General features: G+C 35.3%; 1 protein-coding gene across 2 annotated transcripts in view; it reads left to right on the forward strand.

Annotated features, from left to right (window-relative positions):
• LOC124406852 (heterogeneous nuclear ribonucleoprotein L) overlaps window positions 1-20,182 on the forward strand; it is a 73,118-nt gene that overhangs the window by 47,928 nt on the left and 5,008 nt on the right. For both annotated transcript variants that reach the window (XM_046882493.1, XM_046882494.1), the window contains exon 6: window positions 4,272-4,335. In XM_046882493.1, the coding sequence (XP_046738449.1) occupies window positions 4,272-4,335 (64 nt within the window). The remainder of the gene's footprint in view (window positions 1-4,271; window positions 4,336-20,182) is intronic.

Consider the following 20,182-nt stretch of genomic DNA (forward strand, 5'->3'; position numbering starts at 1 on the left):
AACGTGGTTGAGCTTTTTTTTTTCAAACCGACTTACATGTTTTGGAGTTTATTTAGTTTCATTTCGATTAGATTTGTGCAAGCATGATTGAGCGCTTTAGAACTATAGAATAATTTTGTAAGATTTCTCGAATGTTTTTCAGAAAATTTCTTGGGATTTAGTCAGCGAACAAAATAATCCGAAAAACATTGTAATCGAATCGGAAAGTCCCAGGGTTTGAGCATTATGAAGGTTCTAATTATAAAACGTTTCCTCAAATTCCTCGTATCTAAGCTTGTGGCATTAGAATTTGATCAAATTCATTTCTATTGCACATTATCGATTCTTTTTCTAACACTATTCAGATGATGTTGTCCGTTGGTCATCAATTAGTAAAGATATTTAGTTATCTTAGATTTCAGGATTAAATCCAATTGCTACTTGTTTGAAGTTAGGAAAATCTGTAATCACATTACAGAGGAGTTTTACAATTTTATAATAACGTGTTGAAGATTTGACGATGATCCTTATTGCGAAACTCGCTTACGTACGCGCGTTAAATATTATGGCGTCGCCGAATTGTTTTCTTAGAAAGTTGTTCAATCTCTGGACAGAAATCAATTTATAAAACAAACAGTGTACAGTTGGTCATAGTGGAAAATTATAATTATAGACACGAGCGTAAGTCGTATATCATCGGCACTGCTTTACCCAGGTTTGTCATCGCAACAAGCATCGCAAAGCATAAAAGAAAAATTTGCTTCATGCACCTTTAAACTTGGAAGCATACTATTCGTCACTCGTATATATACTGACACGCAGAGTGAATTATTAACAACTGAATGATTTAATGCGCATATACTAAAATTCTAGAGCAAAAGCAGTTGTTTTGTCACGGTTACCAACATTCATAAATTTAGATGACAGGTCACCGCGATGTATATAACCTCAAAAATTTTAACAGCTGTCTGGTCATATGAATTTATGAATGTTGGTTGCACTGACAAGACATTTGCTCTTGCTCTCGAATTGTAGCGCACGCGCATTAAAGCATTCAGTCGATAGCAATTTACTGTATGTATTATATACAGAATGATTTGCCAGGGCAACCAACCGTCGTAAATTTAGACGAAAGTTCACGGCGATGCATGTAACCTCAAAATTTCTGAGGTTACGTTGATGAAGGTTGGTCGCTCTGGCAAACAACTGCTTCTCGGATTGTCGCGCATGCGCATTAAACTATTGTAGACGGCGAAACATTTTGTCGATAAATAATCCTATAATATATTCGTTTTTGAGCGATTTTTAATAAATTAGAGTTTCAAAAAAAAAAAAAAAAATTAATAAAAATTGTTCGAGTATCAACATTTTTCACTGTTAAATTTAATTTTGCGAACTTCTAGTCTGGGAAGAATTATCGTTGATCATTTTGTTCAAGTCAAGTGGAAGATATTGTAAAACTTTTTCCATCTATCATATACCTGCGTTTTTCTATTATTCATAGATATCGTCTATTTTTACGCGGTTATACAGGTTGTCATTTGAGACGGGTTATGGATCAATCGATCTATTTTCGCTATTAGGACCATGCATGACACACACACATGTATTACGTATGTATATCCAACCGACGGAAGAATATAACGTGCAGGACCAGAGCTTCTAACCTCTGCACACCCCCTCCCCCCTCCCCCCCCCCAACCTCCGCCTCCGCTTCCGCCTCCTCCCCCAGAATGAAGAAAAAGGTTAGAGGAACGCCGAGTTATTATTTTGACAGCCGTCACTCTGAATCTGTCTTGCATCTATTATCTCCCGCAGAGTCTCTCCCATTCGGCCTCCCACTCTTTGCCCGAAATACCTGAGAACGTTGAAATATTTTTTACACACTTACTTTTGTAATATATATTACTCATACTTACTCATAATGCATATTACAAGTATAACAAGTAACAAGATTTAATTGATCCGGCAGTGATTTTCAATAATTCTTTCACTTTAATTGTTGTGGTTTTCGTAGTGAAGAAGAATTTTTATTTACTAACTAGGATTATACGAGATATTAAGTGTGTCAATGTTTAAAAGAAATGAATTATTGCTAACTAATTTATGTATTTTTATACATTTAGTAGTTGAGAAATGTTTATAAAATTGTTCACACTTCGTTATTCAAAGCAAAGTATTGTTCTGTTTAATTATCGGTTATGTAATGTAAAAAAAAAAACTTTCTTTGGTATCTAAGTTCTTTTAAACTTAATTTTCTTTTCTCTATTTTTCTCTACACACGTGTATGTATACATAGGTATAGAATTTATATATTTTTTTCTCTCCTTCATATTTTATACTTCAGGGAACGACGACGGCGGGTTGCGAAGAAGATTAACCGTAGTACGTATAAAGTTTGAGGGTCTTCCCTGCAACAGCAGCAACTACCAGGATTGCTTGCCACGCGGTGTTCCCAATCTATAGATGTATATAATGCACTTATACATACCTATATCTATCTATACATACATACATACATATACGTAGCAGCGAAAGAGAGTTGAGAAACTCTCCTTTCCCTTCCCTATTCTCTTTTTCTACGAGAATATTGTACCTACGTGTATACGTATAACGTACACCTTATATATCTCTCACACATGCACACATACTATGTACTCACGTACCCTACATATCTATATTGGGTGCAGTAGAAAAATATTAATGCCCTCCTCGAGGCTCTACACACCTTCTCAACAATTTATAACTGTACTTATCTGCTCATTTTGTATGTGTATATATATATATATATATATATATATATATTATATACCCGTGCAGCAGTAGCAATAGCAAGTATGGAGTAGAAAACTTGGTTCGAACATATATATGAAAAGATAATAAATGTATCGAAAAGGGAATAATATTCTTGCCATCAAACGCGTACAGATAAATGGAAAATTTAGTCTTAAATTTCATGTACTTAGCCGCTTGGTTTACGTGTTTATAAACTATTACGTGTCTCTTTAATTGCGAATTGTATTTTAATATACGATATTGTTGTTAAAAATTGTCTGGTTATGTTTATTCATTGAATGAAATCGACGTTATTAAACATTCGGATAACTTGTCTCATGGAATTATTCCTCGAGAAAAATAATCGTAGTTGTAATATTTTCACCGTATTGCAAAGGGCAGGATAAAAATGGAAGGATAATAATTTTGAAATTATTGGGGATAAGACACATTTGTTCTTTTTTGGATCCCACCTGGGTATATTATATTATAATGTGACGAGGTTATCATGCATATATAACGATAAAGTTTCAAATTAGATACTGTCTGAAATGATGTCAGAATCATACGAGGTAACTCTCTCGATGTACTTATCCACAGCTCGGTCATATAGATATATGCATATGTATAATACGGATATAGCACGTGGTTAATCGATTACCAATAATTACCGACTAATTTCCAATGAATTTTAATGAGTATTTATTCGATGCTCGAATATAATAGGTTATATATATATATATATAAGAATGATCGCTGTATAAAGCTTGGTGGTATATATATATAGAGATGTCTAGTGTGTATTCACCATTAACCAGGTGATATATTACAGGTACCCGGTGAATTCGGATCGGGTATACCTACAGGGTGTCTGATTTTAATTAAAACAGCGAAATCACTCGGGGAAATGAGGTACCTACTGATGGTAATATGTACTATGAAATTATCGTTTCAAAGCCTCTACGAAGTCTCGCGGTAACTTTCAATATTGCAAATAAAAAAAAGTACAGTTTTTATCTCGTACAATAAGATAGATGATTTTTAGATGAATCCGACGCTAAAAAAGACTCCATCTTGAAACACACGGAAGTTATGACGTTACTCTGAATTTGAAATATGGCGGAATTACACGATAGCCTTATTTGATGGTCAGGGATGAATGGGGGTACCTAAATCTGCACTTGTACTCAAAACTCATCGCTTGCGAAATGCTGAATTTGGATTTGCCGTGGTTGAACTGTGGAAAGAGCCGTGCACATTGGATAATGTAGAAACAGGGTGCGGCTCACAATCCCCAGAGTTGTTGGACAATTCAGACTGACCGTTAGATCGAATGATCGACACTCCGAATGTTCAAAACTTCTATACTGTACATATTTTCGCTGACTCGTTAATATCGCCCGTGTCAATGACCGCGAGAGGATTAATGCCTCAGGTGATGATGATGATAATGATGATGATTTTGATTTTTGTATTATTTATTCTCGTCTAACAGTATTTCGATTCTTTTGTTACAGCCTACCAAACTGAACGTCTACAAGAACGACGCCGAGAGCTGGGACTACACAACACCGACGTTAGGTGAGCATTTACACATTCATATACATTATAATACAGACACAGTATATTTTCTTTCTCATTTTTTTTTTTTTTTTTTTCTTTTTAACTTCTTTTCTTAACACTTCACTTCTTTCTCGATTATGGGTATTATTATATGTTTTGCTGTTTATACGTCCGTCCGATACCTTTCATCGCATACACATACAGAGAGGAAACGGTAATAATGCAACTCTTCTTCTTCTTCTTCTTCTACCTTTTAAATCAATAACGAATTCCATAATTGAACTCTATCGGTCGAAGAAATCGTGCCGCGTCAGTATTTTCGTCTGCAAGGCAGGAGAGCCAACTTACTCTAAACGGAACATTCAAGAGGTGAATTGAAATCATATTGTTGGGACGACTCTTGGCAGTCAGTTAACAATAAAAACTTGCCAAGCATTCCCGGATCTCCACATACTGTCCATGCTTTATGCAAAAGAATTCGCATCATCCGCATAACCTTCTTATAAAGCCACGTTTGACAATTGAAACTTGGTGAGGTGGCCAGCCTGCGGGTAAAATCCGACGAATCTCGCGCATGCGCAGTCGAACGTTCAATCTGCTAAGCTTCACCGTTTCCTCTTTGTATATCGTACAATATTACGGTACGCGGTGTCTTATCCATGTATTTACCAGCTTATATAACGTTATACCCATCGTCCGCAGTCTGTATCAGTACAGTCTTTTCTTATCTTTTAGTTTATTATGTACCTACTACATGTATGTATACTATTATATGTATCTATCTGTATAACGTCTGCAGCTTTTGATGTCTATATGTCTTATAATAATACCGTGTTGTGTACCTAACATTGTATGTAGAGGTATACAATATGCCGCCGGGTATGTCGCCGCTAACTACCTAATCTTATAGATACGGAATGTCGCATATACATATATACTGCACGCAATTCGTATAATTGTAAGAAAGAGTTACAGATATTCGAGTACGATTTTTCTACGTATGACTGGGCTAGTTTTGTATCAACTTTCTTTCTCTCTACTCAACCTTTTCATAACTATATTACACGGGGCTGTCCACCTCAATACGACGTACTTCCAAACCTCACCGACTCCGATTCGATCGAATCGATATTAGGGTGGACAGCCCCATATACAACCATGGTTACACGTTACGTGGAGACTTATACACAAGGAGACCGAAGTCAAATGGGCGAATTGACAAAACTTGTCAAAGTATTTTTAGTACCACTAGCATCGCAGTGTTATTTTTGCACCGAAGTTGCATTGGTTGTAGGGATGCCCAAGATCGATTAATCGATGATCTCGCAATGTGATTCGTAGAAAGTTTTCACCGCTGCTTTATACTTTATACTATTTACTCCCTTCACTCTCTTCGATGCTCACGGATACCACCAATGTCATCATATTTTAGGCAGCTATGTGTTTACGTGGAGTTCGATGTCTTTGTGTACCTAGTCTCCATGGCACATTGTATGGACCTAACTATAAAGTGAAATCAATTCGAAACTCGGAGAAGCTATGTACTATATACATGTAATAACATGTATCGATACGGCATGTAGGGGATTGAGATTAAAGGAGTATAATGATGGGGTAATGGATTTGAAAAAACGAAAGAGGGGCAGGAGGAGCAGGTATCCGTAGGTAATAATGGCGTCATCTAACAGCCGGTAGAGATATGCGTTCCAATTACAACCAGCTTGACGTCTTGTCACTCAAAAACTCGCGTTGATATATCTTACAGTTTCGGCTAATTGGTCTTGGCTACGCCCACGAGGATTACGTTGGGCGTCTTCCAATTTTGCAGCATGTAATATGTCTTTGTGTGTGTTTCGTTTCATGTGCATCATACATACCTATGTATGTAAACATGTACACATAACGTATTCTTACGCGATGCAGTTTTTTTGTCTTTAATTAAATTATTTCTATGTATATTTGTCCGTTGATTTGTTTCTAATTGAAGAATTTAATCTCAATTCACCGCCGTGGTGTCATTGATGTGTTTTCACAAATATTGGAACGATTTATATCAATTCTAACTTAACTCGCCGTGTATTTGCACACTTCGTACGAAATTCTTATCAACCTGCATATATTGCTAAAACTTTTTAGTACACGAGTATCTTTAAATATTAGAATTTATCCGCACAGATTTTAACTTGGAGTGAACAAAAAATTTTTATATACCTAAAGTATATGTAGTACATCGTATACGAACTTTGCATGACGTATTTAAGAGAGAATAAATTTAAACATTCTGCAGGCTTTGAATTTTTGCAAGAAAATTACGGTCGAATCTCGTTTCGTGTGAATATTTTCATGAAGTTTTTGACAGTGTTTAATGCTTGAAATTCGTTGCAAAAAAAAAAAAAAATCAAACAAAGATGGATGACACATGTCTGTCGTACCCTCATTGTGTCACAAAATACTTATTACACGTCGTTTCACCTACTGATCGAACGAGCGAACTAACTTATTGTTTTTAGGGCACATTTTTATTCTTTACATAAGTATGCAATCCAGAAATTTAGTTCTAGCGAAACAACCGCGTGGTTCAGAAACTGGATTGCTCGACCGTAAAGACGCGTTACGGTCAAAATCCGACGAGGGACTTGTGCGCTCGTGATTCACATTGCGTAACGAACTCGATCGGTCTTGTTCTGTCTTGTCTTTTCTCGTCTTGTCATGCTATGTTGGTTAGAATCGCGTACAGATTAAGGAGGCTAATTAGCCAAAAATCGGTGCTATTTGTTCAGTGTATTACGAGGAGATGATCGTTATATACCTACCTTGAGAATTGAATCGAATCGAATCGAATCGTTAATTCGTAAGCTGGGAAAATGTAGGCAATACAGTTTCTAGTGCAGAGAATATGCCTCTTTCGATTTTTACTATAGATACGTATGTATATAGCCAGCAATATTCGGGTTTGCAATCAAGCCGAAAAGATGAGTGGTAATAACGCCGTATGCATCCATCCGTAAATCGGTAAATACATGTTTAATGTATGTATATGTATGTATACGATATATTTACCCATACATGTAGGCACAGATGAAGTTGTATTCTCTGAAGATAGTGCCGAGAAAATTATACCGATATACCTGTATATCGCTGGCTTTGGGCATAAATTAAACACATTATTCTTACAATTTAAGTGTTGTATTAATTAGACATGTGATCTTTGGCAATCAATTCTACAATTGGCATTCACTTTTAAATTAATTTTCATTGGTAACATTATGAAAAATAAGAAATAGAAAAAAATGGTTTCTAGATCGTCTTGGCTACGTTTTTAGAAAACTTTCAACGATTCTTTTTAGTTTCGGTTCCTACTTTTGGATATCGCCGTTTTTCGGCTATTTTTTTGACCGCCGAAAATTAACCCCACTGCTTAGGGAAAATTTTTTTTTCGCCCCAGGCTTTTTTCTATGGTTAATTTAAAAAGGATATCAACACCTATATTTTAGTTTGTTTTTTTTTATTTATTTTCAGAAAGTTTCGTACGATTTTTTTCACCTTATCAGAGAAGAACCGTCTTCATTTTATTTTCCTAATAACCTGATAAATATTAGAGTTAAAAAAATTTTACGAGATATTTATTTTGTAGAGCGTTGAATTTCCTACAGAATATCTACAGGCCATTTTTTGTAACGTATAGTTTTAAAGTAATTCTAAACAGTCTTTTTTTTCAAAAAAATTTCAAATCTATGTATTTTTTTTTTTTTTTTTTTTTCATATAAAAATTCGACTGCTTGGCGGAGCGTGTTAGGGTTATCGGAAAAATTCGGGGATTTAGCCAGATTTCTTTCTATACGTATACGTTGATTACTTTTGGGGGGTGAGCGCGAAAAATTTCCAGCACAACCAAAACGAGAACCACTTTAATAGGTATCGATATAAGTATCGTATATCGCTATTCTTGATTAGAAATACAAAAAGAAGTAAAGAGGAGGAGTGAGAGGATTTTTTTTCCATCCCTATCTACGTCGTGATTTACTTCTTTTATAAAAAAAAAAAACTTGTGCGATGTAAAAATAATTAAAAAAAAATATCCACACCGGAGATCTTAAATCCAATTTTGAAAGGTCGATCTTCGAATTCTTAGTTATCCCACTTAAATGACATCGAGAAGATATGATTTTTTAGTTTCAATCATTATCACTCAGCCATATTTCATGATACTGACTTAATCCTGAAGTCAAATTGTAGAAACTTGAGTAGTAACTTAACAAAATGATTCATTCGGCGAAATACGTAGCTTACACGGTAACAAAATTTTTTTTAAACATTGATCTTGAAAGTTGGTTCTATGTGAAAATTTATCTCTGAACGACTTTAGGTGACTAAATTATTAATTTTTTAACAAAAATTAAAATGACACATTTTTGGAGGAAGGACCCACTGAATACCTTCCAAAATGCTTCCGATATGAAGGCCTTACCATAAAATTTGACTGAAGCAAGTGGTAAGAATTTTAAAAGAAAACCAACATCTTCTCCGTGTCGTTTAAATGGTAAAAGTTGAAATTTCGAGAGTGACCTTTAAAAATTGAATTTAAAAGGATAATCTTCGACAAGTCTGTCGGATGGGGTAAAAAAAAAAAAAAAAGGGTTCCTTTCTAGCAAAATATCCCTGATATATCTATAATATGCATACAATCATCTATATGTATTGATACACCTGTGAAAATAAATATTATCTACATACTCTCTGATACCGTGTGACGGTATGGTGGAAGGAAAAATGTGGGGGGTGGGTATAACGGAATATACGTATACATATACGCGCTTTGCGGAAATTGAGCGGAAAATCGAACTCAGGAATTTATCGTGCATGTGCATGGCGGTACGTACCCATCTACCTATATGTATCATAGATAGGTGGCACAAGTATATATGTATTATATACATACACATGCACACCTACGTAAATGAAATCGCTCTCCTCCTCCTCCTCCTTCATCCTGGACGGGTCGCGGTTTAATTACATAGAATTATTACTGGTTACCTCTACGAGTTATACGTATATAGTATATGTATACATATGGGGCATTCCGGCAGACTGTTGAACATGTAGCTGCAGACCCTCTATATATGGACCCTCTCTGATTAGGAGCTTGAAGTTCGTAAGGTTGACGTAACGATACGTTTTTGGAAGAAAAAATCGATATTTCGTAACTTGAGAATTGTTTTATAATTAATTGTAAGTTAAATATGTCATACAGAAAAACATTGTGATTTTTTTTTTTTATCGTTTTTATTTTATTTATTTTTTTAATTTTTCCTCGCAAGCTTAACCCGTTTATTTTGTAAATTTTTTTTTTTTACGCTAATCTTACCAAGTTGAATTTTTTCTCGGATTTTAGGTTTGATTTAGCCAAGGCAACACGTAAATAGTTTGCAGAATTGTTTTTCTTTCTCGTCATACGATGTCAGACTGCTGTTTTCCAAATTGCTGAAATGTGATGAAATTGAAATTTTTGCTCGACATTCTTGAAGCGACACATTCCGTATGTCCATATTTTTATCGCAGTAAATTTACTTTCAGGATGGAGTCTGCGAATGATTTCCAAGTGATCGATAAATTTAACCTTTCATTTCCACGAGATATTACAATCTCGCATACGTGATTTACTTGTATCTCATTGAAGATTGATCTAAAGTATAATCTTCGAAGATTATTGCAAAAATCAATTTTTCTCATCAGTTCAATATTAAACTTTTTCACTTTTACAATTGAAATTAATCTTACAATCAATGATGAGAATTATATTTTATTCAATTTTTATAAAAAATTTGCAAACGATCAATAACGGTTTAAATACGAAATCTTTAGAGCAGCAAACACCCGACCACACTTTGAAGGTGGCATAAAGATTTGACACGGAATGCACCATATCTGTACGTACATCTATAACTAGTTCAATCAAAAGTCTGTACGCGCGCACAGACATAGTAAAGCCCCAACGCATTGATCCTGAAAGACCCCCCCCCCCCCCCCCACCCCCTTCATCCCTCCATTACACGGATGGTTTGAAAAGTATCTACCCAGTAAAAACTTTTCGAGTATCCATACGCCGTGTATGCATTTTATACATATATGTATAGACGTACTTACACACGAGAGAGGATACGGTGGGAAAAATATAACTAGATTCGTCGTTCGATTTGTGCCTAGGAAGTTGTTTAATGATTCGCGTCATTTTGTTTTTTGCTTTTTTTTTCAACCTTTTTTTATCCTGCGAAATGTTAAGGGGGTGTCTATTCGATTTCGACGTTGATGTATATATCTCCAAATATCGAAGTACTCGTATGTTAAACTCAAAAATGAGCTCAAGAGCCCAATTCTATATGCAATCCTGAACAAAATTAATCCGACAGATTTTTATTTAACGCAGAAATAAAGAAATGGCACGCATTTTACGAAATCGCAATCTTAAATTCGTAAATTCATGTTATTTAATCGCTTGATGGAAACAATATTGATGGAGTTTTAAAGTAAGATTTTGGAATGAAAATGGTGGTCTGTACCAGTGATTATTTATCGGAAGGATCTCCTTTGTTTGGAAGCTTTCTTCAAACCCTTGGAAGGTGGAAGGAAGTTTTTAAAAAAAAACTCTGAATTTGGAGGTTTTTACGACATATTTGTTTCTATCCGCAATTTTGTGGTATAAATTTTGGCACAGTGGAATTTAGCGGTACAACAGTTCGAAACTTTTAACCTTTCAACTGCCAAAAAATGTTTTATCACCATTCGAACTCTTCTTAGCAAATTTTTACTTCTGTAAAAAAAGAAAATATTTTCAATGGTCAGACTAAAAATTGAAAGAAAACGTCAAAATATTTTCACACAATTGGGCTTACGCACATATATGGTGTATAGTAAATTCAACCGGTATTCAATAGTGACGAACACAATGTACCACAGTACCAGTTATGTAACTTGACGTAGTAACTGTTACTACGTGCCCATAGTTATGGTTACTATATTGTGTAGTAACGGTAATTTGGTGGTTGCATAGTATTTGTTACTATATGAACGGTAACGGTTACTACGTTTTCGATTATTGGACACTATGATCCATGGTTACCTACAGCTACTATTATACTTGCATATAGTATCGCTTACCACTTGAACATATCGAAATTATAAGCCTTATCGGCCGATCCATTAACTTTCGGCCAGTTTTTCAGAAATTCATTCTGAGGTAAATAATGTTTTAAGTCAAATTGGCAGGTTGACTCGTGAACGTTAACGCGAAGATGAGAAACGTAGAGATAATTCAGTTACTTCAATTCACTAAATCGATAACTTGGGGAATGGTGTATAAATAAATACGAACCAACAATTTCTCCCAACCCAACAAATTTCGTGATAGCAGAGGCTTCGTTTGATTTTTCTATATTTGTATCATTCAAAATTCGAAAACGTGACAAAATTCATCAACGTGTTTCTCGTAAACGGTAAGCTTTGTAGACTCAAGAATCGAACCACTTTCATATTTTAATATACATATCCAAATTACAATCAGATGAGAAACTTCAACGCTAAAAAACTAACCGAATAATCAAATTTTGTCGTGTCTCGTACTATTTTAACATGGTAATCCATACTATGTTCAAGTATAATAGTAGCTGTAACTATGGATTATAGTGTCCATCAACTTTATAAACCTCAACATCTGCAGAGATTTCTATCACCGCTTATAACCTTTGCATCGTAGATTTTGGGTTTGTTTCTCCTCTTTCTACAAACTCCATGCAGTCTGTAAATTGCTTCATTCTATACTTTTTGACCTAATATTATATCATCTTTTTCCCACCTACAAAAATCAACCTAAAAATTATTCGCATACCGATTGAAAATGGAGGAATTCTTTTGCAACGTCTGCGCCGTTAACAGTGCGTAATTCCAATTTTGTCGCGGTTGGCGGGGTGGAGGGGGGGGGGGGGGGGATTTTTCTATTCTTCTCTCCTGCTCGCGATTCTACACTTTATTAATATAATTATCATTCAACATGTTTATGAATATTCATCTCGCTGAATGTCTAGGTGTATTTGCTTATAATCGTATGAATGTATTTAGCTTTTTTAAAACCTGTACGCTCACCCTTTCCGCCTTTTTATCGTGTAAGGATATATGTATTTGTTTATTTATTTATTTTTCATTATTTCCGTATACAATTGCTATCTATTATCACTTAAGCGTAACACAGTATTGTATATTCAAAAATTGATCACGTGTGATTATTGTGTAATTATTTCATTGACGATGATAATTATTGATGTATTTTCGATTACTTTAATACGCGTTTATTATAATGTACAACGTTTACACACAGTTTATATCGGTGCCAGAATAATGTGACTTGAAACAAAAGGAAATTTGCACAAAAGTACGTACAAATTTTACACATATATGTCAGTGTATATACATTCTATTTTACATGATAATTTTGAGTAGTTTGTTTGCCAATGACAAGAAAAAAAAAAAAAAAAAAAAAAAATCGAAAGTACCATTTTTTCGCCGATCCGTGTTTTATTTATGTGTCGTGTGTGTGACATAAAACTACCCTATATGTACACACGTGTATCGTGACGACTGTTTGAAGAGCATTGATTATCCGTCACCCCGACTCTGTCTCCGAAATCACATGAGAAAAATAACAACAACAACTACAACAACAACATCAACAACAACAACAACAACATTAACAAAATGAAAAAACGAAATCCGTTTAAAAAATAAACTGCCCGCACAGCTCCCAAAGCATTCCAAAAAAAAAAGAATCAATAAAAATAAAACTACAAGATACGACACAAGTACTACTGTATATGACAAAAAAAAAACAAGAAAATAAAACACAACAACAAATGGAACAAATTCTGAACAGTACAACATTATACTGATTGTAAGGAAGATTCCTGCCCTGAACTGCATGTATGCACAATATAGTATATAATAGGTACTGTGCGAGTCAAATGGAACTAAACAACAACCATACCTGCCACAACAACATCGACAACAACAAAAATAATAACAACAACAACAACAACTACGACCATATATATATATATGTATATATATATATATCTAAAACAATATACCACATATGCATACAGAAAGAAAAATGTTGAATAATAAAACAGCACACTCCGCATCCCCCGCCTTTGTGACTATGAAAGCCTGATTTAATAATACATTTTAATATGAACATTGAACATAGAAGTGCAGCAAAGATCGTGAAATATATTGTTGTATAACAAACATATTGTTATATCAACATCAAAACTAACTCATCATACCTGAAGATAACATATATAATTTCATAAATCGTAAACTAATGACAACAACAACCAAGAACTGAATCTTAACATACAATATTTTTTTTCACCTGTTACTATATCTAAAATACGTAAAGAGTATGCGTTGTTTTATACCAATTAACGAACGCATTATAAGAACAATACGTTTGTAACTGTAACAAATGAATATATCATCACTTATATTCACTTCCGTCGCTTTTGATTATAATACAGCTCGCTACCGGCTCTCTCTGTCATCTTCGTCGAATGTTATAGATAAAGTATTGCAGTAGTACGCTGAATTATTATGCGTATAGTATGCATATATATTTAGGTATAGAATAGGTATGTAAACGTAGGTTAGCCTGTGGCATGATTAATTTTTTTATTTTTTATTTTTTTTCCTCTTAACCTGCATCGTATTTAATCATCTCGAAAGGAAATCTGTGCTTTTTTAACTATTTTTTCGACGTAGGTTCGTACTTGGTTTTTCTAGATTCAAGAGTAAAATATGATAAAAAAAAAAAAAAAAAAAAAAAAAAATTTCACGTGATATAGTTATGACGACGTAGATGTTAATGAAATGCAGTATTATAGAAGTTTCAAGCGTGTTAGTTGCATAGTAAAAGAAACATATGAGAGCAGGAGTAGCGGTGAGAGAAATAAAAAACCGATGTAGTAAAATTCTGGAGATAACGATAATTGTAAACGACGAAGACGATAGAGATGATTAGTAGTGTTGTGTGAAAACGTAAATGAATTTAATTCCGTCGAGTAATTAACAAATGATTGATTATTGTTAACAGTAATCGTTTGTATAACGAAAATAACTGTAATATCACGATACTGTATTAGATATGTACTTAGATTTTGTGATTGGGACAGATATATTCACGTGTTAATGTTATAGCCACAAAAAAGATAGATTGATAGGTAGATAGATATATGTATCACATACCTCTTAACTACCTACGTCACAACGTCAGTCACACATACGTCGTAGATCTGCCGGACCCTCCATGCACCTGCAACTATCGACCACGATCAAAGGTTAAAATGAAAAAAAAAATGTTCAATAGCAGAATAAAATTGAAAACCAAAAAAAAAAAAAAAAATAACTAAATAAAAATAGGAATATGTGTTTTTCGCATGAAAAAACCACAAATCTAAATACGTATTGATAGAAGGAAAATGATAATAATATGTTTAATACGTAACGATCACTGCCTTATACCGTTGCAAGGGCTACCAGAGCACTCACAGACAAACATTCAGTCAACCACTTCTACCGTATATATATCGTATATAAATATCGATTCCGAAATCCGAGGGCGAAAAAAAAAACAATTCTCAACGTATTCATACGTACATACATACATATGTACATACATACATGAATATCTACGTACTTATATATCACCATTTATCCACTGTATGTATGTATGTATGTATGTGCGTGTGTATGTTTATGCATATATATATATATATATATACATATATGTATACACATGTATGTATATACATGTATATATATATATATATATATATATACATATATGTATATACATGTATGTATATACATGTATGTGTACGTTGCAAAAATCGAATACAGCAACGAAAAAAAAAAAAAAAAACAATTTATTACAATCAGAAAAACCGGAATACATACACGACGTGTAAAATCTATGTATGTACATTTGTTTTCCACCCTTAAAAAAAGAAGAAAAAAGAGAATCACAAAAACAAATATAGAATAAAACTAAAAATTAGAAAAGAGGAAAAAATACGCACACAGCTAGTCGATATATAACCTTTTTGCTTACCACACAACAAATTGCGGCCTGACTAACTCCAAGTTGACGAAAAGAACAAGAATTTAAAAATATATATATATATATATACATATACATATATATAAATATAAATATGTATACATATATATATAAATACTACTACAATTGAATAATATCGATATATGCACCGGAGAGGTGAAATTGATTGAGCAGAAAAAGATGATGTCATGTTGGAATGTTTGTCTGTGTGCAGATGCAGCTTTACTCCGTGTTGTTGAGACGGAATCGGAAGTCGACAAGTTCAGGGATGGTGAGTGAGAGGAGGCTTAGGCAGATCTACGGCTCTGGGATTAATCTGATTCGGAGGCGGAGGCGGAGGCGGAAGCGAAGGCGAAGGCGAAGGCGGAGTGGCCGAGTCCAACGCGGACGCGAGACTTACTTGTTATTCAAAATATCCCCTCGCAACGAAATGGTAAGTCTTGTTATACAAATAATATATCTAATTACCCAGTCACTACTGTTTCCGTCCTTTCAATTCCGCAGGGCCATTCATTTGGAAGTCAAACGAATCGTTCCAATTCATTAACATTGATTTCGAGTGATTGATATTGAATTATATTATATCGCGAGATTTTCATTGATTTTTAACGTACACATGTGGTCACGGATTTTGAGACGGCTAATTTTTGGACAAGTCTGTTGCGTTGGTAATGCAGATTCACCCCGCAGTGCCACCGCTGACCGACCGCTACCGGCTAAATCTGCTTTACCAACGTAGCAGACTTGTCCAAAGAATTGACCGCATCAGAATCCGAAACCACGGGTATACCAAATGATTTCCAATGTTACCCATGTTATCCAATGATTTCCGAGCCTTCTAGGCGGTTTTCAGTAACTTCCAGGTCGGACTGAGTCACAAGAAATGACGTTGAATCATCAGTAACCCTGAGAAAAATCATTTGGTACACTGGAAATCAACGAAAGTACGGAATGAGGTAAAAATCAATAGGATGTTAGTGAGTTGAAATAATTTGGCGTTACCTTCACGACTAAGAACTTTTCATGATTTCCAAAGTTTGTCGCGCTATTTTTTCAACAATAGCAATATGATTTTAAGTGATTTGCAATGTCATTTCGACGAAGAATTAACTGATTCCTCGTTATTCCAAAGAATATTTCAGTCACTTACCATATTGCGTGCAAATATTATCTTCGAATACAATTTTTCGAATGTAATCTATTCAGGGCATTATTTCCACGTCACTCTGCATACCCTCCCTTACTGAAATTCCACTTTTAACCGAATTACCGTCCAATTATCATTACCAGCTACGTATACTTAAGACCAAGGGTAGCTTTTACATGCATGATAATTATACTGTCTCCTGAATTCAGGCAGAAAGCCCAACTCAAGTACGGTCGTCTCGCGTTATGAGGGCTCTTGTCGTTACTGCAGACAGCTTATGCAGTCAAGAGTAGTGTGACGATTTCGACGACGATGTACCGTTTTTTAGAGAATCCAATTCTGCCTTAAAACTCTGCAACGACTGACCTCACTACTCGAGGCGACGACGGTTAAAACGTTGCCAGCTGTAGGCGTGTATATCCTCTACGAATGTATGTACCTACCTACACACGCCAATGTATATGTATACATTTTCGTTCTCATTCAACATCCGCGTCTTTCCGCTTCATATATAAATTACTTCATGCCTGCACCCTCTACCCAGACGGTGACCCGATTCTGAAGGAAAACGCAATTAACCGCTCGAGGTACACATCGCAAAATGGAAACCTGGACTGGAATGTTTACTCTTTCAGCTTCAGCGCTAGATAGATTGTCACGTGTGTAATGGTCATACCAGTCGGTGCATGTCCTAAGCTCTCGTTCTCGGCACATTATACATCCATCAATTTATACGTCTGTCTCTCATCCTTTAAGCGATTCGATTTAACGTGTCAGCAGATTCAACCAGTTATATATATTGTCACGTACCTAATTACGTATCCTGAAACCCGTTCGTTATACCGCGTCTTTTCGCGGATACGCAACATGCCAAAATTAATCCAGGGTAAACCCGTCTGTCGTTGTGCAATTCACGGTTCCTTCTTGTCAATTGGGAACGGTAACGTTGGTTACCTATGCGCAGTCGATTTCACTCTTACTTGTAACATATATGGCTGTGTATGATATGCTGCATATCCATGAAAATATGTGTGACGTATACGTATAGGCATGAGCGTGTATACGTAATATACATTAAGAAATGGAATGCAAATATCACACAATTTTCATTTGTCTTGTTGCGGCCTCTGCAGCTCATCGCCTTGACACGATAAGAAGAAAATCTCATGATTTTAATAACTCTCTCTTACACTGTCCGGATTTAGGGATGAATGAGTCACCCCACTGAATCTAAAGTTGGACTCGTTGTCAAAGGAAAAACCGTTTGCATAATTTCCAGCAATGAACACGAAAATAAATGACATCCTTACTGTGTAAATAAAATAAAGTCACACACTTATGCAAACACTGACTAAACTCTTACCGATAGAGGAAAGTTATATTAAAGAGTTTTCACGTACTCGATGATCTCTACAAATAAGTCCCCGAAAGCATATATCTAATGTCTAACAGTTTCTGCACAATAAGCATTTGAAAATATTAACCAGCGGAGCAGCAACGGCCTGCTAGTCATCAATATTATAATGGGTACCCATTTGTATTGGGTTTGGTAGATAGGTGCAGCGTAGATGAGCACCGGGAAGGTTCAAAGAGCGGCAAACGCCAACGGGGTGGAGGGGGGGGGGGTTGCGCGGTGGCAGTCTGCGTGGCGGCGTCGAGGGTCGATACAGCGGGGTGCACGTCGTCTACGCCGTCGGGCATGCCGCCCCCTCCGCCCCCCACCCGCCATCTCTTATACCGAATTACCAGCTCACGTTTGGACGAACCCCCTTTACCCTATCCCGTGTGTACTTTGCACCCAATGTTCTTATACTTTACTTCCTCGATGGGGACGGTAGGGGGGATGTATTGTTGATACGCATCGTGGACGGAAAATGCCGCGCTAAATGAAACGCCCTATTTCTATGTATGCCTATATATTTATGTATGTGATATATATGAACTGGTATGTCATGTATTGTACGTACGACGTATGATACTTGGGTAGAAAATGCTAGGGTTTTTTTTACATATCTACTCCTCTAGGCGGTGCCCTGTTCGATTTTATATATCTCAAAATATCGATGTCCGCGTATCTCAAACGGGAAAATGGGTTTAACAGCCCCGTTCTGTACGTAATTCTGAACAAAAATGCTACAGCGGATTTTCATTTGACGCAGAAATAAAGAAATGGTATGAATTCTACTAAATCACAATTGTAGGTTTGTGAAATTCATACCATTTCTTTATTTCTGTGTCAAATGAAAATCTGTTGGACTGTTTTTGTTCGAAGTTGGGTATAGAAGGGGGATGTTGTAAGCTCTTTTTCGAGTTTGAGATCCGTGGACTTCGATATTTGGAGGTATATACGACAACGTTAAAACTGTCTCGGACACCCTCTTAATTCGACTTGTGGATGTATTAGTATGTATTTTAACACGTTTTCCGTCACATCACTTATTCAGCGGTACCTGCACAAAGTGTAACAGAACATGTTATCGACTCTGTCATTCGGTTCTTTGTTTCGTTTGATAAATGTCTCATTCCTTTGTACCAAACTGATGGTTGTTGGCACTTTGTACAATGAATCTTGAAAGAAGGTCTGAAACTTGAAAGAAACAGATTTAGAGTTGTAACGACTGATTATTTCCAAACTCATTCATTGTCAAGAAAAAGCAAATATTTAATAGCGATATTGACCAGCAATTGAATAATCTTATTTTTATGAAGTTGACTGCTCTTAAATTATGAAGATCGCTGCATGGTTAACGCTATTTTTTCTGTGGAGTTTATTATTGTGAATGGTTTTTTTTTTAATTTCGTATGTACGATATTAAGAATGTCATTTTGTAATGATTGAAAATCTCGTTCATCTCGTCTGAAAAGTAATTATGTGATATTGCTTAGTCTACATTCACCTCCGCTTCGTTTCAATTTATTCATATTAAGTTTATTACGAGGCACATATTTGTTGTTGTTGTTGCATAAACTAACACAGAGAAGCTTCATTCATCCCTATATTTTTTCTACATGTACGTAACCCTAATTGGAATACCTTTTATAATAATTCTCATTGTATGTGTATGTCATATATTGAAAAAACGGCCATTGCGGCGAGGATATGTTTCGCGAAGAAAGAAAAAATTGTCGAGACTGAGTATCCTACCTTTTGGTGTTTTCTTTTCTTCTTTCTGCACACGTAATATGTGTATCTACATACTCACATATAGACATTTCACTCGTATTATAATTTTACACCTATATTGTCTGTAAGCAGATTGTAATATTCATATTTAATTTAATTCTTAAACGAAAAAAAAACGATAATTTCCTCAAATTGTTCACCGTATATTTAATTATTTGATTATATACTTGATTCATTGATTATGTACACGCGAAATTCACGAATGAAACAGAAGAACCCATCCAACCCACCCTAGTGCATGTATCCACCATTTATCAAAGTTTACGTGTAGGCATAGAAGCACCGCGCCTTCCCCTTCCTTTGTCAAAATTTGCACCTCATTTGAATTTGTATCTTATTTACAGTGGACCAAAAACATACGCTATAACAG

Source organism: Diprion similis, chromosome 6, assembly GCF_021155765.1.
Source record: "Diprion similis isolate iyDipSimi1 chromosome 6, iyDipSimi1.1, whole genome shotgun sequence".
In the NCBI taxonomy this organism is placed as follows: domain Eukaryota; kingdom Metazoa; phylum Arthropoda; class Insecta; order Hymenoptera; family Diprionidae; genus Diprion; species Diprion similis.